Source organism: Hyla sarda, chromosome 6, assembly GCF_029499605.1.
Source record: "Hyla sarda isolate aHylSar1 chromosome 6, aHylSar1.hap1, whole genome shotgun sequence".
NCBI classification, from domain to species: Eukaryota; Metazoa; Chordata; class Amphibia; order Anura; family Hylidae; genus Hyla; species Hyla sarda.
In genome coordinates, this window is record NC_079194.1 from 169411864 (window position 1) to 169436287 (window position 24424).

At 43.2% G+C, this 24424-nt stretch overlaps 1 protein-coding gene across 1 annotated transcript in view; it reads right to left on the bottom strand.

The window, feature by feature from the left end:
- Positions 1-24424, bottom strand: part of PEPD (peptidase D) — a 339112-nt gene that overhangs the window by 6024 nt on the left and 308664 nt on the right. Inside the window, exon 14 of the mRNA XM_056525786.1 lies at positions 16024-16215. Coding sequence (XP_056381761.1) covers positions 16024-16215 — 192 coding nt within the window. The remainder of the gene's footprint in view (positions 1-16023; positions 16216-24424) is intronic.

Here is a 24424-nt window from a genome sequence, read left to right on the forward strand (position 1 = left end):
AGGGGACAGGTGTATCAGGGCGTTCCAGGGCTGGTTCTGAGGAATCAGATCGATGGCTGCCCAGATGTGACTTGTTCCCTCCGGGTCTCGCCATGAGGCTGAGAGAGTCTAGAGCCGAGGTACTTTAGTGCCTTGGGGAGTGGTGACCCCGAGGTGCCAAAACTCACTGGGAGTATTGGCTCACTGAGTGGAAGCACTGGCACCATGAACTCTTCACCTTGTGGCACTCACCTCTTGATTCCCAGCCTTCTGGCTTGGATCAGAGACATTTTTATAGATCCGGATATATCTGCACACATACACTTATTTATTTCCTCTTTTCCACTGTGTCACTTGTTGTGTGTCCACAGGATTGTTAGGATGCGGTAGCCCTTCTGGGTGTCCCTCCTAGCGGTCTAGGGGAGGTGTGTGGGGCCATTAGGTTCCGCACCTCCCTGCAAAAACTCCAGGTACTCATGCATGGCAGGGTACCGACCATTATCAACTCTGCGGGCAGATACCTTAGCTGACGCCAAGGGGGATGCCGGGAGCATTTGTGTTCCCTTAGTAGCTTTGGCTTGCAGGCACCTTCTGGTCCAGAGGCGAAGGGTAAGAGTTGGGGTCAGCCTGTCAATGCTCAAACCATAAGCTGCACACTGCATCAATTTGCTCTGGATGGCTGTCATCCCAAAAGGAATTATTTTCATAAGATGATGCACACAAAAGCCTGTGAACAGTTTGCTGGAGACAAGCAGACTAAGTACATGAATTACTGTAACCATATATTGTGGTCTAAAGAGAACAAGAAAGTCGGGCATGGTGGTGGGAGTGTCATGATCAGGATAGCCGATTCCCCCCGTGGGCGGAGAAGGGGTTACACGTCAGCCGCAGCACTGATAAAGGGTATTCAATACATTGTGAGCTGGGCACATGGCTCGCTGATAGCGGGAGGAGACATCCATCCTCCTGCAACAATTCAATGAATATTCATTACAGGGGTGTGGAAAAGGGGCAAAATCATTGCAGGAGAAAAAAAAACAGCAACGCCTGCAGCACTGATGTCTTATCCACAACAGTGAACAAACATGGCCGCAGGTGTGGACGACAATCAAAAGCAACCTGAAAAACTACTGAACTTCCTTCACAGAAAAGAAGTCAGTAAAAAACGAATATGCTGTGGACAGAAGTATAACATGTGAATTACAAAAGTGCTAAACTCGCTACAAACACGCTAGATAACCATAAAACTGTGGTACCAGAGTACCCCTTTAACATCAGGATTTGGGGCTTGCCTGAGGTGACTCATGATGAGGCTCTACAGCTCACATTGGAAGCCATTTTCAATCTCATTCTAGGTAAGCCTTCTCCCCACAACATCCAACTCGACAGAGCTCACAGGGTGCTGCGACCCAGAACCTCTCTCACTTCTCCACAGGATGTCATTTGTTGTGTCCATGATTTCCAATTAAAAGAGGCCATCATGGCAAAGGCTCGGAAAATTTGCAATTTTGATTATGATGGGGCCCCTTTGCCGCTGTTCCCGGATTCCCAAAACTGAGGTTGCGGCACTCTCTCCTGACTACCTTGAGGAATCACCAGGTTACTTATCGGTGGAACTTTCCATTTGCATTAGCAGCTCATAGAGGGGGTCGCTCTGCAGTGTTGTGCTCTGTCGGACCTCTGGTCCTTTTGCTGTACACTGGACATTCCTGTTCCTGACTTGGCAGACTGGGTGCTCGCGTCTCAACCTCCTCTGCTTCCACCTTTCTGTAAGCCTGTCCATAAGTGGAGGTCTGGCTCCCAGCTGTAGTCTGCTTCCCCGGCTTCTCCCGGCTTCTCTTCTTGCTACGAAATGTGCTTGTGTTGCTTGCTGATGGCTGGAGACTTTTTCTTACAATCCTCCCCTACAATGTAGTATTTCTTTGCTAGCCACGTTTGGGTATCACTAGTTTTGTGTCACTAAAGTTTGACTATGGCCGCATGAGGGCAGGGAAGGGATCTTGGCTGTCCTTGCCTCTCTCTGACGCACCACTCATTCCCCTGTGGGGCCATGTTGTCTATATGGGTGTTGTTTTTCTTCTGGATAGCCTTTGCGCTGTCTGAGTTGACATTTGTCTCCTCTGTGGCCTTTGGGTCACTGATCCGACTGTGTATGGTTACTGGTTTTTCTTTGCTCTCTTTTGTATTTGTCAGTGTCCTGTCTTGTTTTGTTTGTTTCCCCAGTTTTTTGTCTTCTCCATTGTTTTTCTTCCCTTTTGTTTCCCTAGGCTCATGGGGATTAGGTTCTTCTCTGGGAGATACTCCACTTCTTTTCTCTTGGCCACTGCTTCCTGCCCGACAGCCTACTTCAGTACGTCTTTACATTTGCATTTTTTTCCTCTTACTTGCCACCATGGTCCAGTGCGTTGCCTGGCCAAAAGGGAGTTGGCTTCATTGAGGGCTAATATTGCTTTTCTTTAGGAGACACACTTTGACCATGCTGGCAATTTCCAATTTCTCCAACACCTGTATCCCCAAGTGTTATCTGCTACCTCCAATAGATATCAATATGACAACTCCAGATTTTTTTTTACTAAGTCCTGCACTTTTCAGGTGGTTTCTTCTTTCCTTCACAAGGGTTGCAGTTTTGTGGTAGTGGAGGGTTTCCTGGGGGCTAAACCTGTCCTGCTGTATAATGTCTATGCTCCCAACACAGGCCAGATTCCCTTTCTTTGTAGGGTTCTTGCTAAATTGCATAAGTACTTGCCAGCTGCCTGGCTCCTTGGAGGTGATTTTAATCTGATCTTCTCTCCTTCTATGGACCGTCTTTCCCTGGCTGCCAGTTCCCCATCTCCACTCCAGTTGCGCCTGGCGACCATTTTCCAGCACGCGATTTGGTCTTCCTCACTATATGACCTGTGGAGTTTTAATCACTCGACGGATTGGTCATTCTCTTTTTTTTCCACCCCTGCCGAACTAATACGGGGTGGAAAAATATGGGGTGTCCCTGGAACTTATACCTTGGTCTGATCATGGGCCGGTTATTCTGTCTTTCTCTGTTTTTTTTCTTTCTTGCCCAAACGTTGCCACTGGCGTCTTAATGACTCCCTCCTCAAGTCTCCTCCTTCCCGGAACTTAATTCAGGCCTGTATTGATGAGTATTTTGCTACCAATGAGTGTCAGTTTCCTCCCTGGCCACTCTCTGGGAGGTGCATAAGGTTGTAGTATGGGGACACTGCATTTCCTTGTGCTCCCATCAAAAGCGGGACGCACTGACCCAGGCTGGAGAAATGAGGACTCACATAAGTCGTTTGGAGGCTTTACTGGCCTCTAACCCCTCCCTTTAGGTGCTGAGGAGATTGGTGGCGGCTAGAGCTAGTCTGGAAGAATTGGTTCTACTTAAGGTGGAGTGTCTCCTTCTCTACTTCAAACATCGTTTTTATGAGCGGGGCAATAAGGCCGACACTATGCTTGCCCACATGCTCTGGGAACGTTCTGCTGCCATGTCGACCTCGGAACTGAAAGATATCAATGGCTCCCTTTACTATCCTTATGATGTTTCACAGATTTTTTTGACTATTATTCTAAGCTATACTCCCTACCTTCCCAATTTCCACCTGACCCTGGGGAGCGTCACCGAGCTTTCTTATTGGGCTATGATCTGCCGACTTGTCCGTGGATGAACTTGAATCTTTTGACATTCCAATCACCTTGGAGGAAATCTTGGAGACGATTAAATCTTTTCCTTTAGGGCGCTCCTCTGGCCTGGATGGATTCTCCTATCTGTTTGCCCCCAACTCCTGCCTAAGTTTGTACCCCTGTTTAATTATTTTATGGATGGGCCAACTATTCCGCAATCCTTTCTTTATTCTCACATCACTCTCATACAAAACTGGATAGGGATCCGCACAATGGCGCTAAATACAGACCCATTAGTGAATTATTGGCGAATAGGCTGCCTTATCATTTACCGTCCCTAATCCATAAGGACCTGGTGGGCTTTTCCCCCTGTCAGCAGGGGGGGAGATAATATGAGGAGGGTGGTGGATCTGAGAGGTATTGTTAATTGTAGATCAGTGCAGGCCCTGGCACTCAGGCTACTCTACAAAGATTTGGCATCTCTGGGTGGTTTCTTTCAGCCTTACGGAGACTTTATTCAACTCCCACTGCTTCTATTAAGCTCCCTTATGTCACCTGCTCAAGCTTCCCCCTATGCAATGGCACTTGTCAGGGGTGTCCACTGCCTCCTTGATTTTTGTTCTGTGTATAGAGCCTTTGGTTTCACTTATACGGGTGGATCTGGACATCTCTGGCATGGGCCTACATCATAGGGAGCTTAAAATATGTTTATTTGCAGACGATGTCCTCTTAACTCTTACGCAGCCCCTGGTATCCCTCCCTAACGTCTACCGGATCCTGTAAGCCTACAGAGTCATCTCTGGGTATAAAATTAATATTTCTAAAACAGATGCTTAACATTCCTTCCTCCCTCGCTTCTCTGTTGCATGTTGATTTTTCCTTTAAGTGGCCCCCCTCCTCTATTAAGTACCCAGTGGTTCTCCTTACCCCCCGCTACTCCTCTCTATATGGACCTTAGGGCATTGATGGAGAAATGGCGCTCACAATTTCTCTCTTTTTTTGGGGTCGAATAGTGGCAGTTAAGATGACCATCCTTCATAAACTGCTTTATTTTTTGAGACACTCCAAATACGGGTTCCTCTTTCGGCCCTGCACTCTTTTCAGTCTGCGATTTTTCGCTTCATATTGGACGCTAAGAGACATTGCCTCTGTAGGTCTGTGATGATGGCAGGTAGGTCGGCTAGGGGACTGGTAGTCACGGACATGACTAAGTACCATGTAGCGGCTCACCTCTGCCATCTGTCCTCGTTGTCCTCATACCAAGCCTATAACAGGTGGACTGAAATTGAGAGGCTTTGGCTAGCTCCCATCCATCTGAACTGTCTCCTTTGGTACCCCTCTCTTCCAATGGGACTCGGGGGCCCTCTCTTATGTCCTATGGCTTTTTCTTGATATAGCTGGGGCTGTTGTGCAGGTAGATTTAGACTTGCCTCTTCCTCCTCCCCCTTGCTGTCATTTCTATTTAACTCAGAGCTCCTGGTTAGTTTTACCTCTGCTATGGTACAACAATGGGGTTCCCGGAAATTATTTCACTATGCAGATGTAGTTGATGTTTTCTCCCGATCCCTCCTCTCCTTTGAGCAGCTCATGTCTAGATTTAGTCTTTCCTCCTCTAAACGGTTCCATTACTTGCAGATTTCTCACCATATGGTTTCTAAGCTGGGCTCGACCGTAGTATCCCTACCGACGGCCTTTGAACACTCGTGTCGACGGGGTCCGACGGCCAAGGGCCTTCTGTCTGACATTTACTCAGTCCTGAACTCACAAGTACATGGGCTGTTGGGAGTAGGTGCTTCATACTCAAATATCCCTTTCTCAGTGGAAAATCATCAGGGAGCGGGCCACTAAAGCCTCTATCTGCATGGCTTACAGAAAGGGCATGCTGGGAGTTGTAGTTGTGGGTCGGGTGACAAGCTTGTCACCTGCTCTCTGCTGCACAACTACAACCAGCATGCCCTTACTGTAAGAGCATGCTGAGAGTTGTAGCTGTGCGCCGGGGGCGGGTGACAAGCTTGACACTTTGTCACTTTCCCGCACCACATGACTACAACTCCCAGCATGTCCGTACTGTAAGTACATGCTGGGAGTTGTAGTCGTTCGACACGGGAGATGTGTGGGCGGGTGACAATAAAAGTATAAACCTATTTTTCTTTTTTTTTTTTCTCATTTCAGATTATCCTGTATGATGTGAACTACTTTGGATTCGGTGGACTTTGTCGATGACGAGCGTTTTGTTTTTCCTTTCTATTTAAAGTTAATAAAATGGTTAACGAGGGCTTGTGGGGGAGTGTTTTTTTGGAATAAAATTTTTTTTTAAAGTGTTGTGTTTTTTTTTAATTTTATTTACTTGACAGGCTTAGTAGTGGAAGCTATCTACAGGCGGACTCCATTACTAAGCCTGGGCTTAGCGTTAGCCCCAAAAACAGCTAGTGCTAACCCCCAATTATTACCCCGGTACCAACAGGCTGGCGTTATTTAGGCTGAGGAGGGCCAGTAACAATGGTCCTCGCCGACCCTGGTAACGTCCGGCTGTTGCTGCTTTGTTGGAATTTGGCTGAAAATAAAAATAGGGGAAAACCTATGCATTAAAAATGTTTTTTTATTATTTATGCAAAAAAAAAAAAAAAAGCATAAGGTTCCCCCAATTTTTGTTCTCAGCCAAATACCAACCAAGCAACAACAGCCTGACGTTACCAGGGTGGGCGAGGACCATTGTTATTGGCCCTCCCCAGCCTAAATAACACCAGCCTGTTACCGCCTAGGCACAGGAGCGCCATTTTTGACACTCCAGGCCTGTTGGTACCGACTCCTCCCGGCACCCCTGTGGCGGTGAATACGGGGTAATAATTGGAGGTTAGCGCTAGCTGTTTTTGTGGCTAACGCTAAGCCCGACTTAGTAATGGACTCATTTATAAGACAGCTTCCACTATTAAGCCTAGTGAGCCTGTCAAGTAAATAAAAAATAAAAAAAAACACATCACATTTTTTTTAAAGCTGCAAATTGGTGTTATGCAGTCATTTATTGGTTTTTGCTCATGTATGCTAAAAAAAATTGTATTCAAAAGTGATTTATTGGTTTTTGCTTATGTTAGCCAAATTCATCAACCCCCTGTGATAGTATAATAAATGTGTCATACATAAGCAAAACTAAAGCAAAAAAAAAAATGCCTAGGGAACTTGCTTACCAAGGCAACGATGACAAATGTCCCCGATAATCTTTATGGCCCAGATTTATCAATCTATGAGAGAGAAAATGTGGAGGGATTTTCCCACAGCAGCCAATAACAGCTCAGCTTTCACTTTACCAAAGCTCGTTAGCTGAGCTGTGATTGGTGTCTGTGGAAAAATCTCTTCACTTTTTCTCTCACACAGTTTGATAAATCTGGGCCTTTGACTCGCTTTTTCAGTATGAAATACTGAAAATGTTCTAATGAAAGCAATTGCAAAACCTATTGGTTTTGCATGCTTTACAACATATGAAAAGATTTTACATCTGACAGTGCCCTTTTAAAGGGCTCTTATCAGAAGAAGAATGTATCACCGATGCACAGGACAGGGAATAACAAGATAATTAGTGGGGGTCTGACACTTAAGACACCCACCAAGCAGGGAGTTGTAGTTTTTGCTAATGCTAGGGGAGATGTGAGCAGACAGCATACTAAGGGAGGGGGCGGAGACCTGCACAGTGAGGCCACACCCCCTCCCTTTGAGAGGAATTCAGACTAGTGTGCTAAATTAAAAGTGTAATAAAAAAATGAATAAAGGTTCTCGACACAAAAATTAGATGTACATAGTCAGGATTAGGTACTGAGTGATATATGAAAAAAAAAATTTGTTGGATCTGACTGGTACGCTTTAAGCAAATTTTTAGTTCCAGCTTAGGCTACTTTCACACTGTTGTTGCTCCCCGTCAAGAACAACATCAATTTATCTGTTGGCTATGTAGATTACAGTGCTGCTTTATACAGCAACTCACAAGTGACGACTTCTAAAATCAGCATCGCTTCCTTCTCTTCTCCAGGTCATAATGATTTCTTCCAGCCACAATTCTTCACCATTAACCTGTTAAGGACCAAGGGCGTACCTGTACGCCCTGAGTCCGCTCCCGTTCTATAACACGGGGCCATGGCAGGTCGGGACCCGTGGCCGGGACCCGTGGCTAATAGCGATGCCGCGTGCTATTAACCCTTTAGACGTGGCATTCAAAGTTGAACACCGCGTCTAAAGTGAAAGTAAATCATTGCCGGTTACCTCAGGGGGCTGTTCGGGGTGTCCATGGCGAAATTGCGGCATCCTGAAGAGCTGTGACACAGCAGGAGGGTCCATTACCTTGCCTCCTGGTGTCCGATCGCCGAATGACTGCTCAGTGCCTGAGATCCAGGCATGAGCAGTCAAGTGGCAGAAACACTGATCAATGGTTTCCTATGAGAAACCATTGATCAATGTAAAAGATCGGTGTGTGCAGTGTTATAGCCCCCTTTGGGAGCTATAACATTTGCAAAAAAAAAGTGAAAAAATAAAGTGAATAAAGATCATTTAACCCCTTCCCTAATAAAAGTTTGAATCAACCCCCTTTTCTCATTTAAAAAAAAACCTGTGTAAATAAAAATAAACATATGTGGTATCTCCGCGTGAGGAAATGTCCGAATTATAAAAATATATCATTAATTAAACCGCATGGTCAATGGCGTACACGCCAAAAAATTCTAAAAGCCAAAATAGCGTATTTTTGGTCACTTTTTATATCATGAGAAAATAAATTAAAAAGTGATCAAAAAGTCTGATAAATACAAATATGGTACCGTTAAAAACTTCAGATAACGGTGCAAAAAATGCCGTAGATTTATGGCTAAAATGACTGATGTCATTACAAAGTAGAATTGGTGGCGCAAAAAATAAGCCATCATATGGATTTTTAGGTGCAAAATTGAAAGGGTTATGATTTTTTAAGGAGGAAAAAATGAAAGTGCAAAAACGGAAAAACCCCTGGTCCTTAAGGGGATAAACCAGCAAAACAAACCTATTAGGCTCTGCACTTTTCCTGCATCAGCCTCCAGATTCCCCTTTTACAAGTAAAGAGGAATACAGGGGCGTATAGGTGTAAAGGGGTAACAGAGGGGTGTGGAAGAGTGTACATGGGTGACAGGGGGGTGCAGGGGGTGACAGAGGGGTGTACATGGTTAACAGGGGTGTTGAGGGGTGTACATGGGTGACAGATGGTTGTGGAAGAATGTACATGGGTGACAGGGGGTTGTAGGGGGTGACAGAGGGGTGTACATGGTTAACATGGGTGTTGGGGGTGTACATGGGTGACAGATGGGTGTATAAGAGTGTACGTGGGTGACAGGGGGCGTAGGGGTTGACAGAGGGGTGTACATGGGTGTAGAATAGTGTACATGGGTGAGAGGGGGGCGTAGGGGGTGACAGAGGGGTGTACATGGGTAACAGGGGTGTTGGGGTGTATAGGAGTGTACATTGGTGACAGATGGGTGTAGAAGAGTGTACATGGGTGACAGGGGGCGTAGGGGTTGACAGAGGGGTGTACATGGGTGTAGAATAGTGTACATGGGTGACAGGGGGCATAGGGGGTGACAGAGGGGTGTACATGGGTAACAGGGGTGTTGGGGGTGTAGAGGAGTGTATATGGGTGACAGAGGGGTGTAGAGGAGTGTACATGGGTGACAGAGGGGTGTTGAAGGGTGTACATGGGTGACAGGGGGGTGTAGGGGGTGAAAGAGGGGTGGACAAGAATGACAAGGTGGTAACTGAGGGGTGGACAGGAGTGACAAGGAGGTAATAGAGGGGTGGACAGGGGTGACAAATAGGTAAATAGTGGGGGTTGGACAGTGGTGATGGGGTGTAGACTGGGGGGGTGGTCAGAGGGGTGGTGAACATGGATGACAGGGGCGGACAAGGTGGACATGGATGACAGGGAAGTGGACAAGGGTGAAAGGGGGTAACAGAGGGATGACAAAGCGGGGTGGGCAGGGGTGACAGAGGAAAGAGGGTGCAGTACCTCAATTAAGCTGATCTGTTTTTCAATGTCCTTCTGCAGGGGGCCAGGAAGATGGTCCTGGGGCCGGGAGGATGGATGGTCCTGGGGCTGGGAGGATGGATGGTCCTGGGGCCGGGAGGATGGATGGTCCTGGGGCCGGGAGGATGGATGGTCCTGGGGCCGGGAGGATGGTCTGGAGCACAATCCCCATTGCATATATCCCCTTCCTGGCCTGCACACCTGTGACTCACTCATGGCGCCGCAGGGGGGCGCTTTGTGCGCAGTGCGCACGTACATGCAATGTGCACACAGGCTTCCCTTCCTCCTGTGCTGCTGTGATTCACAGGTGTGCAGGCTGGGGCAGGAGATTTAAAAAAAATAATAATAATAATTGCCAGGGCGTCGCGGTACCCGGGCTCAGTTGGGAATCACTGGCACTGGAGATGAACATACATGGGCATAAACATATTTATGGCTCCATGGGCAACCAGGTATAAATATACTTGGACCATGGGGGGCACTGAATTCTTGAGCTATGTTAACTTTCATTAATTCCTTATCTATTATTTGAGAATGTAAAATAACTCTTCAAATTGATTTCTCTAGGAAACCTGCTTAGAAGTGATACATCTAACAGAACAATGTAACAACAGCTGTAGTTAAAAACATATCTAGTAGAGACCAATATATGGAGGGTGGAATTTGACCACTAACTCATAGACTACCAAACAGGGTAGCCCAAAAAAACCCTTTATTTCCCATATATCAAGAAAATGTGAATTTAAAAGTGCAATCTTTATTGAAATCGGATCGCACTTAATGGTGTTTTAAAAATATAGAGCACCATATCGTCCTACTTGTTAGATTCTATATGCATATAAATTGGACCAACTGGTCTATGGATTGAATGAAAACTGGAGCGGAGAAGAGGTGCCTGCAGATCACCTGCATTCAGCGCTATTGTAGGACAATGGAGCTCAAAGTTAAAAACTTAACATGGCCCCCCTCGACATGTTTCACTGCCTCAGCAGCGTTATCAAGAGGTAGATAGGCACTGAGTTAAAAAACGCCGTGCAGGGGGTTATAATACCTCCCTTAATGATGTCACAGGATGTCGGGATTCACACATAATAAATTCTCCACCAATGCCTCTCATGTATTAAGAAGTGACACTTAAATCGACCAATCCACATCTCTGTATTGGATCAGCCAATCTCTGTTTGTGTTTCTTGTGCCCAATCGCAATTCCGGAGCCTTGACTGGCACGTACATCGGCGAATCCCCGTAGGGTAAATCGCCAATGACGTGCTGCGCCAGAATCTCGTGCGCGAGGTGATAGAACGAAGGAGCCGAATTCGACTCATCTGCGCATGCTCCGTTCTCCGACGGCTAACAGTAAACTTCCGGTTGCGCGTCTCGATCTGCGCGAGAACTTAGAAATCCTTCATATGCGCGGAAAAGATGCGCGAAAACATAGAGAATTTAGTGAAAACTCATGTCTATTGATTGGTATAGACTTTTAATTCAACAGACTTAATGGACTGAATTGTATATATTGTTATACATATTATGGATTTATTCGGCAAAGGAATAAAGTAGAAAGGTTTATTCTGATCTCATCTATGTGAATAGATATGATGAGATTCTGGTAAATCAAGCTAAATGAGTCAATAGACTGATAAAAAGGAGAGGAGAATTCGATAATGAAAATTTGCATCCCAGAGGAAGTGTGATAGCTGTGACACCAATAAAAGGCTTAAATGCGACACTCACGTAATAGGTATATGAAATACCATAATTATAGGTTGTTATAAATAGTGTTATATTTTATTTAAGGCAGGTAAACTTAATTAGATAAATGGGCTGAAGGTGAACCCTTCATTCAGGCCCAAAGGAGACATAGATTTCAGTCGGTAAATCCACTTAGCTTCTTCTTGTAGAAGCTTTTTATCCAGATTGCCACGTCTTGGTCCTAAGCGTGGTCTGGCCAAGCCAAAAAATCTCAAACAGGACCAAACTTGGTCCTGTTTGAGATTTTTTGGCTTGGCCAGACCACGCTTAGGACCAAGACGTGGCAATCTGGATAAAAAGCTTCTACAAGAAGAAGCTAAGTGGATTTACCGACTGAAATCTATGTCTCCTTTGGGCCTGAATGAAGGGTTCACCTTCAGCCCATTTATCTAATTAAGTTTACCTGCCTTAAATAAAATATAACACTATTTATAACAACCTATAATTATGGTATTTCATATACCTATTACGTGAGTGTCGCATTTAAGCCTTTTATTGGTGTCACAGCTATCACACTTCCTCTGGGATGCAAATTTTCATTATCGAATTCTCCTCTCCTTTTTATCAGTCTATTGACTCATTTAGCTTGATTTACCAGAATCTCATCATATCTATTCACATAGATGAGATCAGAATAAACCTTTCTACTTTATTCCTTTGCCGAATAAATCCATAATATGTATAACAATATATACAATTCAGTCCATTAAGTCTGTTGAATTAAAAGTCTATACCAATCAATAGACATGAGTTTTCACTAAATTCTCTATGTTTTCGCGCATCTTTTCCGCGCATATGAAGGATTTCTAAGTTCTCGCGCAGATCGAGACGCGCAACCGGAAGTTTACTGTTAGCCGTCGGAGAACGGAGCATGCGCAGATGAGTCGAATTCGGCTCCTTCGTTCTATCACCTCGCGCACGAGATTCTGGCGCAGCACGTCATTGGCGATTTACCCTACGGGGATTCGCCGATGTACGTGCCAGTCAAGGCTCCGGAATTGCGATTGGGCACAAGAAACACAAACAGAGATTGGCTGATCCAATACAGAGATGTGGATTGGTCGATTTAAGTGTCACTTCTTAATACATGAGAGGCATTGGTGGAGAATTTATTATGTGTGAATCCCGACATCCTGTGACATCATTAAGGGAGGTATTATAACCCCCTGCACGGCGTTTTTTAACTCAGTGCCTATCTACCTCTTGATAACGCTGCTGAGGCAGTGAAACATGTCGAGGGGGGCCATGTTAAGTTTTTAACTTTGAGCTCCATTGTCCTACAATAGCGCTGAATGCAGGTGATCTGCAGGCACCTCTTCTCCGCTCCAGTTTTCATTCAATCCATAGACCAGTTGGTCCAATTTATATGCATATAGAATCTAACAAGTAGGACGATATGGTGCTCTATATTTTTAAAACACCATTAAGTGCGATCCGATTTCAATAAAGATTGCACTTTTAAATTCACATTTTCTTGATATATGGGAAATAAAGGGTTTTTTTGGGCTACCCTGTTTGGTAGTCTATGAGTTAACAGCTGTAGTTAGTAACAAGGTAAAATAACACTTAAGCTTCTCCTGCATAATTCATTACGCAGGATTCACAGGCCATCCCTCAGTGTAACAGCCAAGATTCTCCACTCAATCAGTCGCTGTGCAAAGGAGGTCAGAATTTTTTGTACAGATAAAATATTTACTTCTACGTGGAGGTGCCAACTACCTAAACTTATTAACTTTCAAAGGATACATTTTCCTAAACTAATTAACTTGCCTCTTGTAACTAAAGGAAGTATTTATGATGCCTGCTGTGCCAAATCTCACCAGAAAATATGCCGATGATGGAATTCTCTATCTTATCAGCAGAATATGGACCCAGCAGTTCTGCCCCTCGTTCTGATGAATCACATTACAGCTGCTTGTGATTGACCCTGAACATGTTTCATGTAAAATGAGTCACAAACCATAAACTAACTGGACTTAAGCAAGATGTTATCAGGATAAAGATTAGAGACAGCACAGATCAGGAACGCCCCCCTCCACAGGGTACAGGTAAAGAGATCCATAGAGAAGGCAGGAGGTTTAACACCTTTCTTGTAACACCAACATTGTACTGTGTGTATGTTCAGATATTTTTTCTTCTTAAAAGTGAGTTCACACACAGTGAACATGGTGCACCAAAAAGCACACCAGTATGCGGTTTAACCGCCAAATAGTCTGGTTATCAAAATGATTGTTAATGGATGCAAAGAGATGTAAAGAGGAGCGTCACATACAAAACCATTCAGTGTCAATTTAAAAACTCACCCTAAGGCCTGCTTCATCCAGGCATTTGGGATTAGTCTTAAAATATGGACATATTACAGATGACATAGCATCAGTATTTCATCTGTCTTCAAGGCCGATGAAAGGATTTTTGACTACACAGGCGAAGGAGCATTTTGGTGTCACAACTGGAGTTCTGTGGCAGTGACTCACCCAAGAAGCACCAACACACATCTGGCCTCTTCTTGAGCACCAACCCTGGCTGTCTTATCATAGAATGAGTTGGTAAATAAGAACCAATCGGTCCATCTAGTCTGCCCAATATTCTAAATACTATGAATAGTCCTTGGTCCTATCTTATATGAAGGATAGCCTTATGCATATTCCATGCATACATAACCCCTTAAAGACTCAGGGTTTTTTCATTGTTGCACGTTAGTTTTTTCCTCCTCACCTTCTATAAATCATAATACTTATATATGACCCATACAAGGGGCTTGTTTTTTTTTTTCACCACCAATTTTTGGAATGACATCAATCATTTCACCACAAAATCTATGGGAAACAAAAAAATATATATATATTTGTGGAGAAAAAAAAATGCACAATTTCGTAAATGTTGGGGGCTTTCGCTTTAACGCAGAACACTTTTCGGTAATAATAACATATCTTCATTCTGTATGTCCAAATGGCTACTGCGATTCCCAAAATACAGTAACCCCCCGACATATGATCAAATCGACATACGATGGCCTCTCAGAGGCCATCGCATGTCGATGTCAGCATCGACATACAATGCTTCTATATGTCGGGCCATCGCATTAACTGCTATCCGACAGCTCAAAATGCTTAAGCTGCTTTAGGATAGCAGTTTAAGCATCCCAGACAGGTTCACTTACCTATCTCCGCTGCTCCGGGTCCACTTCGCGATCCTCCGGCATCTTCTGCATCTTCTCCAGGGTCCGGGCCTCTCTTTCCAGCGTCGTTATTACGTCGCTACGCACGCCGTGCCGACGCAGCAACTTAATAATGTCACCAGAAAGCGAGGCCCGGACCCCGGAGAAGATGCGGAAGAAGCCAGAGGATCCCGAAGAAGACGCCGGAGCAGTGGGACAGCATCGGGAGCCCCTGGGACAGCATCGGGAGCGGTGAGGATGCGGTCCGGAGCGCGGACAGGTGAATATTAAATGCACTTTTTACATTGCACAAATACCTCAACATATGATGGATTCGACAAAAGATGGGTCGTTTTGGAACGAATTACCATCGTATGTTGAGGGACCACTGTATATATGTTTTATTTTGTTTTACCTCTGACCCCTATGCCTCTTCTGACCTCTATGCCTTTTTTTCTGCATATGGAGATGTGTATTGGGATCTGTAGTTATTATCTTTTTTTTTTATGTCACTTTTTGATCACTTTTTATGTTACATTTTTTAGGGTTTGCAAAGTGACCAAAAATACGCAGTAATTCTGCTGATACAGTCTGCTTTATGCAGGCTGTACCAGCAGATCACCGATCTAACTGGTCAAACTGACTTTTGGGGGCGGGTGGGGAAGAGAATGGAGGCATTTGGGGGGTGTGGAGGTTAGGATGGAAACAGCTCTTCGAGTCTGGAGGCATTAGGTGGGTTGGAGACATTTGTGGAGGTTTTCCAGTAAAGAGATGCGGCTGAAAAAAAATAGTCATATTGGTCTGGGCTAAATGGAGAAGGGGCTGCTGTATCATCTGGATATAGCAGCACTCTAATCTACATAGTCAACACACATATGCCATTAAAAATTATCCAAGGGATACCCCGGGCTAAAAAAAAGTTTGGAAACACCGCTACAGAGAATTAAGATCTGATGTAAAAGTGTGGAGTCAAAGAGACAAATGCAGCTGGATTGACCCAGGTGGAGAAGAAAAGGAACAACCACAGAGAAGACACCATTTGTGAGTCACTGATATTCTGGATGAATGTTTACGAACAGTACCGAGTACACTAAGGATGTTAGGTGAAACAAGAACACCCAGCATACCCTTACCACTGCTCAAGGTATACAAGTAGCTATAGTTTCTAATTTGTATCCCTTCCCAAGACAGCTGTTTCAGGGTTCTTTTCCATGAATAGAATAGAATAGAGAACTGGTTGGCTAGAGAGGCCTCTGATGCTGCTCAGAGGGAGATGACCCAGTTGTTGTATTGACAGATTTTACTTACTGTTACTACTCTATAGTTTGGCTGATATGAAGTTTTCTTTCTTCTGGATCATAGCTAATTTGCATACTTTTTTTTTCTACAAATAAGCCTCAATTCACCACATGGGTCTATTTAATGAGAAGTGTTACCACCCTTCCCCTTAATAAAGATCATAAATGCATTTGTAGTAACTCACCCCACCAAATCCCCTGAAGCGCTGGAGAACATGGTTGTTGATATAACATGACTGAGCAGGATTTGCCAGTGCCTGATCAAGAACGTGATCAATGAAGTAGATTCCAGGCTCTATGGTGAGGACCATCCTCTCTTGCAGAGTCCGAGCAGTGCGGAGACTTTTTAGACCAGGCAAGTCAATGCGTTCAACACCCTAAAAATAAAATAGAAAATTATTGTTTAAGGGTTTCTTAACTTGGACAATTCCTTTTTGTTATGGTTTTTTGACAATAAGCTTGTTGCAAAGTGTCCTCTTGTAATAACACCCCCTCCCCCTTCTCCACAAAAGTATCAGCTTGTCATCTGTGGGGAAGCACGGTATTTAAAGGGGTACTCTGGTGGAAACCATTTTTTCTTAAATCAACTGGTGCCAGAAAGTTAAACAGACTTGTAAATTACTTCTATTAAAACATCTTAATCCTTCCAGTATTTATCAGCTGCTTTTATGATCCACAATAAGTTATTTTCTTTTTGAATTTCCTTTCTGACTGATCTACTGACACCTCTGTCCATTTTAGGAACTGTCCAGAGCAGGATAGGTTTTCTATGGGGATTTGCTTCTACTCGGGACAGTTCTTAAAATGGACAGAGGTGTCAACAGAGAGCACTGTGCTCAGGTAGAAAGGAAATTCAAAAAGAATAGCACTTTCTGTGGATCATACAGCAGTTGATAAGTACTGGAAGCATTACGATTTTTAAAATGAAGTAGTTTACAAATCTGAGCAGCGGGGGGTGGAATGGGGCGGTAAGTTTAGGTTTTATATTTTTGTTGAAGCAGCCCAGGCAGAATGGAAACATGAAACAAACCCTGAATGACACCTTAAAGAAACAATTCTGCACTTTTGGTAGGACTAGCTAGAAGTCTGAGCTTTTGACCTTTCAGATCTGACACTGCAGATTGCACTGCTGAGCGATCAAAGCAAAAACGTACACAATTTCGGGACACAAACTCTATATATTTAAATTTTTTATTTATTAATGTTGTCCCAAGTGTTTTTTGTGGGGGATTTTGTACCTACATTATGTTGAACGCTTTGTGTGCCACCTTGGGAAGGGATATGAGGACAAGGGCATCCTCATATGTTGCTTTTCCTCTCCCACAAGATTTAGGTAGGAAAAAAATTGTGCAATTTTGGGTGCAATGCTAGTATCAAATAAAAGTTCCCTGGCTCTGTCAAATATATTCTAAGGCTAGGTTCACATGGCCATTGTTCCCCGTCCCGCTATTCTCCCGTAAATGCTCACTTAACGGACCATACTACTAATGGATGCAAACAGATGCAAAGGGATGCCATTTAGTGGCATCCTTTTGCATCAGTTTTTGATCCATTAGTATCAGCCGTCTACAGACTCTCGCAGCCTGGACTAATACTACTCCCATCATGGAACAGACTTGTTTCCATGATGGGAGTAGTAGTTCCCCCGGCTGCAGGATCTGCGGACAGCTGGGGAGGCTACATTAGTGCTTGTACTACAACCCCCTTAGGGCTGCACGATATATATCGCAAAAGCAATTGAATTGGGCTCCCGGGAAAACTTGCATCCTGGCTGCGGCCCGTACTCCTACATTCCATGATGGGGATAGTAGTACAAGCACAAGTGTAGCCTCCCCAGCCGTCTGCTGCTTTCACCTCTTCTGAAGATGCTCAGAAGAAATAATGGTTCATAAATGGATATTAAAAACCGGGTGCAAACAGATGATATTAAAGGCTCATCCATTTGACATAGACTTCAATGTTAAAATTTATAATATCCGTTTCTATTCCATTATTTTTGATGGGAAAAAAATGCTGCGTGCAATGTCTTTTTGCCATGAAAAAAAATGGATTAGGAACCAAACAGGTGCAAACGGCTTGCAAAGGACTGTAAAAAAATCCCATTGATTAATTTACAGCCGTTTGCAAGCAGTTTGCAAAAGGCTTGAACGTATTTAAGAACTGCATGAATTAACGGGGACAGACGTTGATGTGAACGAACCCTTACACAAACCGTCACTTTGATGGCAGATGAACAGACCCAGAGCACCTTGTGTAAGCTGTTCTTAAGCCACACAATAAGCATTAAGGTACAATCTGTGGCAAAAATAATGGAATCTCTACATTAAGGCTAGGTTCAGACTACGGAATTTCTGCCTGCAGTTCTGCTTTGAAATTGCAAGCAGAAATTCTGCTTACTAAAATGTACAAGCTAGTGAATGGGTTTTCACCAATTCACACTTCACAAATTCAGCTTCAAAAATTCTGAACGGAAAATCCGCTTGAAAATTTCCACCTGAAGAATGTCGTTGCATTGTTCATTCTTCAGACGAATATCCTCGTGGAACACATTGCAGTTTATTAGGGACTGAAATGTCCGCGCAGTCCTAGCACAGACTGATTCAATCAGAGCTGGCCGCACTCGGAATCTTTGGACAGAAAATTTCCGTCTGGAGATTCCGCAGTCTGAACCTAGCCTAAGGGTATGGTACGTTCACAGGTTCGGAGCTTCTGGCAGTTTCCTGCTGCAGATTTTTATTTGGTCCGCATTTTGGTCAGCATTTTTAGCCAAAACAAGGAGTGGAACAGACACAGAGAAATACTATAATGGAAAGCTTTGTGTCTTTTTTTAGACTTGCATCTATTTTGTGTCCTACAAACACTGACCATAATAGTATATGTGAACCTAAACTGAGTGGGTGTTCACCATGAACCTTCTGCCTTCATTAAACCCATCTCAAGTACATGAAAGGAAATGATTTTAACCATATTTCGGGAGGGGAAACTATTTTTTTTGTTTTTTTGTTTTGTTTTCATAGTACTCACTGTGCAGCATAACTTGACAGGATAATTTTATACTGAAGGTCAGTACAATTGCTGCAGTATCACATTTATACATACAAAGGGTGAAAAAAGGTGTGATTGACTTGCAATTTTCACAAGTAACCCATACATACAACAAAACCAAAACAAATAAGTTATAAAAATAACCCCTTAAAGGGATACTGCAGTGGAAAACTTTTTTTTCTGGTGCCAGAAAGTTAAACAGATTTGTAAATAACTTCTATTAAAAAATCATAATCCTTCCAGTACTTATTAGCTGCTGAATACTACAGAGGAAATTATTTTATTTTTGGAACACAAAGCACTCCGATGACATCACGAGCACAGTGCCCTCTGCTGACATCTCTGTCCTTTTTAAGAACTGTCCAGAGTAGGAGAAAATCCCCATAGCAAACATATGCTGCTCTGGACAGTAGCTAACCTTGACAGAGATGTCAGCAGAGAGCACTGTGCTCGTGATGTCAGCAGAAAGCATTGTGTTCCAAAAAGAAAATAATTTCCTTTGTAGTATTCAGCAGTTAATAAGTGCTGGAAGGATTAAGATTTTTTTAAATAGAAGTCATTTACAAATCTGTTTAACTTTCTGGCACCAGTTGATTTAAAAAAATAAAAAGTTTTCCACCGGAGTACCCCTTTAATGTTGTCAACTAGAAGCAGGGGGCGGGGCCCTTTCTTCTCCTCAGGTGATAACCACTCCCCCTCCTTTCTCCCTCTCAGTCACTGGTCTGGGGAGTGAGCATCTGTAACCCTTTCCTTTCTGGTTTTATGCTATATACACACACACACACACACTGTGTGCTTACAGCTTTTGTAAAACTATAGCTCCCAGCATGCCCACACATCCTTTGAGTTGTAGTTTTGCAACAGCTGGAGGCATATGATTGGTAAAACTCAGATTTACAGCAGTGTTGCTGCAGGCTGTGTTCCTCCTACTGTTGCAAAACTCATACTACGCGCTGCGGAATCTGTAGGCGCTATATAAATAAAAAAAATAAAAAAAATAATACTCCCAGCCTGCCCACACATGATTTGGCTGTGCAGGCATGCTGGGAGTTGTAGTTTTGCAACAGCTGGAGGCATATGATTGTAGTCCCCCTGTATTATATACACACACACACACATTGACTTCATTTATTCATACACATGCACATTACCTAGACACCACAGATTTACACACATACATATATATCAACACACACACATATACATGCAGGGACACTTACTTTTTAAACAAAAAATCCTCCATTCAGTCCCCATCTTCAGTCACCAGCTTCTTTCATCATCTGCTCACAGGCAGCAGTGTACTCCCGCCCCTCCCCCCTTCTCCTCACACAAGGAGACTGTGAAGTAAACAAAGACAGTGAGGGAGCCCATCACAGCAGCTTTAGATCTGCAGAGCTGTCAATCATGAAGTGGGTCAATGAGGTAGGTGATGACGAGTGGACACAGCCAGGCTGGTATGTATCCCAGGAGGCAGGGAGGCAGTTTTTTTTTTTTACTGGCTTTTTCAGTATGAAATACTGAAATTTTTTAAATTAAAGCAATTGCAAAACCTATTGGTGGTATTGTGGTTGCATGCATTACCACAGATCATATCAAAAGTTTTTATATCTGACAGTGCCCATTTAATTCTGTGTTAGTTTGGTTTTTTTGGAAGACAGCAACTCAGCAAATTATTATTATTATTTTTACTGTATTCACTGTGAGGGTCAAATAACAATATAAAATAAGAGTTGGTAAATTTTTCTTATTTTTCTCTCTTTTCTTAGCATGTTCTCTTCCAGCTCTGTGTCACATGACAGGAGTTTAGCAGGAGAAAAAATTACTGCATGTCCGGTTCGGGGGGTATACAGATACCCCCCGAACACCATGCAAAGTCAATGGGAGCCATCAGGATCTTTGATGCCTGTTGTGCCCGTTGAGCACAAAAAAAAAAAAAAAAAAAAAAAGGGCCTAACAGACCCTTAATGGGACTGAGCAAAGCGGTAGTGCGCACCTAACCTTGCATGACAGGTAAAGGATTAGGGGGTTGGCAATCATTACCTCAACTGTGCATTCACTTATAATTGTTGAACACTTATCTAATTTCTTTAGGAGAGACTTATCAGCTCAGTAATATGGTCAGCAAACACTCCAAACTTAAAGGGGTACTTCGCTTTAAGACTTGCCCCCTCCCATAGACTTGCATTGAGGGAGCGGGGCGTGACATCATGATGGGGCAGGGCTATGATATATCGAGCTCCTGGTGCCGGCTTCAGCAAACGCTGAGCAGCGGTGTACCCCATTGAACGCTGGAACCAGCTTGATGTATTCGGGTTCATTAGCCTCTGTTCCAAAGCATTACGCCGGCAGATATGTTCAAATGGTACCTAAATGTGTTCTGTGAGTATACTCATAAACTTCCATTATGTAAAACTTGCAAAAAGTATGTCAGTTTGCATCTGTTTTTGTCTCCTGTGTATGATTATGTTGTGGGAAAGAGAAGTTCTGCATGCGCTACTCTTCTGTACCACAAAAAAAAGGTAAGTTGTGGTATATATATTTTTTTCCCCATAGAAGTATATTAGTGACAAATTGTGTGGTTTTCATTTTTATTATAATTTTATATATTTTTGCAGTTTTTAACAATGTTTATCATATAGACAAAAAAGGTATATATGTTTAAAACGTATGCAACTGGATACAAACGCATACCACAAACAAAATCGTATACCACAAAAATGTATTCAACATTTAGCCAAATTGGTCTTGTTTTAGTGTATCTATTTGTGGTATACCACAAAAAGATGTGTGTGGTATAGATGTAAAAGCCAAAATGTATTCCAATACGACAACACAGGAACACAGAAGGTAAGACTAAGAGCACTATTTGCGCTTGAAATGTGTAACCTTCTGTGTTCCTCTGTTGTCGTAGTGGAATAAATTTTGGATTTTAGTCATACAAGAGCTGGATTCCATCATCCTTTGTTCTATTTGTTTGCCTGTGTTGTCCAGCACCTGGATCCATGTTCCATCTGTCCAGGGCAGGTGAGCTGGTCTTCTCTTTTCCATTTTATTTAGAACACTTGGTGCGGGTGGCCATGGTCACGCCCCCTTGTGACATCACCCACCTCCATTCATACCACGTCACGCCACCTCCCATAGACATGAATAGAGGCAGTGTGGTGTGATGGTACGAGGGGGCGTGGTGTGACATCATGACCACGGCCACCCTCACCAAGCGTTCTGTACCCTAATGGAACGTTCACACGTACAGGGTCCTGCCCAGAGTTGATGCGCAGGATTTGTAATTGCAGATTAGAAGCTGAGCTCAGTCGTTTAGTTTACATTGAGATCTGCAGCAGCAAATCCTGTGCATCAAATCCTGAGCATCAAATCTGTGTGAACATATCCTAAATGTATATAAGTTAATGATTCCCCTGTTTACTTAAGCTGTCCAGATTATTCTTTCACTCTATATAAACCATCCACCCAAATAGTCAGCCCAGGTCCGCCAGTAGAACTATCACAATATGCTCTCCTGTCACCGAGAAGTCCTGGAATAGGTTCCAAAGCCTAACAAGCAGTGAAGTATACTTTGGCCACTGGAGGAAGAACTAATCAGAGCGACTAACACAAAACAGAATCAGCTGTACGGAGAGGTCTGATGCCAATACTATATGAGAGACTCACATTGACAGGGTGAAAGCGGATAACATCGGGGAGAACCAGTGGTTATGGAATCTCACCAGGAATGCCCCACCTAGATAAATGCCTAGAGTCAGTATTAACCACTCCTGCTCTTATGAAGCAAATTCTGATACACAAGAAACCCCTAACTTTTATCCACATTACAAATTCATGTGAATGTCACAAATTGTTGTGGTTACTTACAGTCTTGTGCTTCGCTGCCTAAGGTCATCAGTGAAGAAAAAACAAAAAAAAACTTTATTTTCCTATTTTGATATATAATGTTACTGTCAAACAGATTAGAACTTTACTGTGTATATACTGTATAATGTATATATACCAACTTGAATTACTTTGTATATACATTACTTTGCTGTACTGATTCCGTCCCGACTTACAGCCTGTATTATGCTTTAGAGTGAACTCACAATTCTTCAGGTGGAATCATTATATTCTTCTTCTTTGATCTTGATTTACAGCAGGGATTATAACCCAGAGCTGCATTCACTATTCTGCTGGTGAAGTCACATTATAAATATCCTCTACTGATCCTGACTTGCAGCCTACCGGTCTGGTACCAGAAACACTGTTCAGGCTTGTCAACAGTCAGTCACCCCCCCCCCCTCCTAAAAGAGCCTAATGAGCTCCCATATTCCAATAATCTAGAGGACCATTTGCGAAGCTGTATTTCAGCATTTGTTTTTTTGCTAAATTTTTGAAGACAAAGCTAGGAATGGACTTTACAGCTAATTTCACAGAATTTCAGAGTGGAATTCCACTGTAGAGACCCATTGATCTTGATGAAGGAGATTTATCAAGGGGTTTAGAGGGTTTTTTCTTATAGAAGTCGCACAAAACGTCGCACGTGTGCCTAAGCAATTTTTTGTGCGACATTTGTGGGTAAGTGAAAAAAAAAACAATTAGCCCTACCTAAGCAATTTTCAGTTTTTACTTTGCAGTGGTCGGAAATTTATCAAGTGCGAAAGTCGCACGTAAGCAAAAAAAAAGTCAAAAACCCCCTTCAAAAAGTTTCAATTGTGAACCAGGTCAGACCTGTCTTATAAACTTGCATTTGACAGCATTTAAAAAAAAGTCTTTTTTTAAAAGACTTTTTGTGGCACTGCATGATTTGAGTCCCAAATGTAGTGAGGTGTAGAGGTTACTGATGGTAGCCTTTGCAGGTCATTCACTAGGTCCCCGCGTGTGGTTCTGGGATTTTCTTGTGATCATTTTGAAACCACGGGGTGAGATCTTGCCTTGCGTGGAGCCCCAGATCAAGGGAGATTATCAGTGGTCTTGTATGTCTTCCATTTTTTAATGTTGCTCCCACAGTTGATTTCTTCACACCAAGCTGCTTGCCTATTGCAGATTCAGTCTTCCCAGCCTGGTGCAGGTCTACAATTTTGTTTCTGCTCTTTGCTCTTGGCCATAGTGGAGTTTGGAGTGTGACTGTTTGATGTTGTGGACAGGTGTCTTTTATACTGATAATAAGTTCAAACAGGTGCCATTAATACAGGTAACAAGTGGAGGACAGAGGAGACTCTTATAGAAGATGTTACAGGTCTCTGAGAGCCAGAAATCTTGCTTGTTTGTAGGTGATTTTCCACTTATTTTCCACCATAATTTGCAAATAAATTCTTTAACAATCAGACAATGTGATTTTATGGATTTGTTTTCTCATTATGTCTCTCATAGTTGAGGTATACCTATAATCAAAATTACAGGCCTCTCAAATCTTGTGGGAGAACTTGCCCAATTGGTGGCTGACTAAATACTTTTTTCCCCAACTGTAAATGATTGTGAAACTCTCAACAGATCGCCCACAGAAGGAAACCCCCTGCGATTTTTCAACCTGTGAACATACCTGCGAAGAAG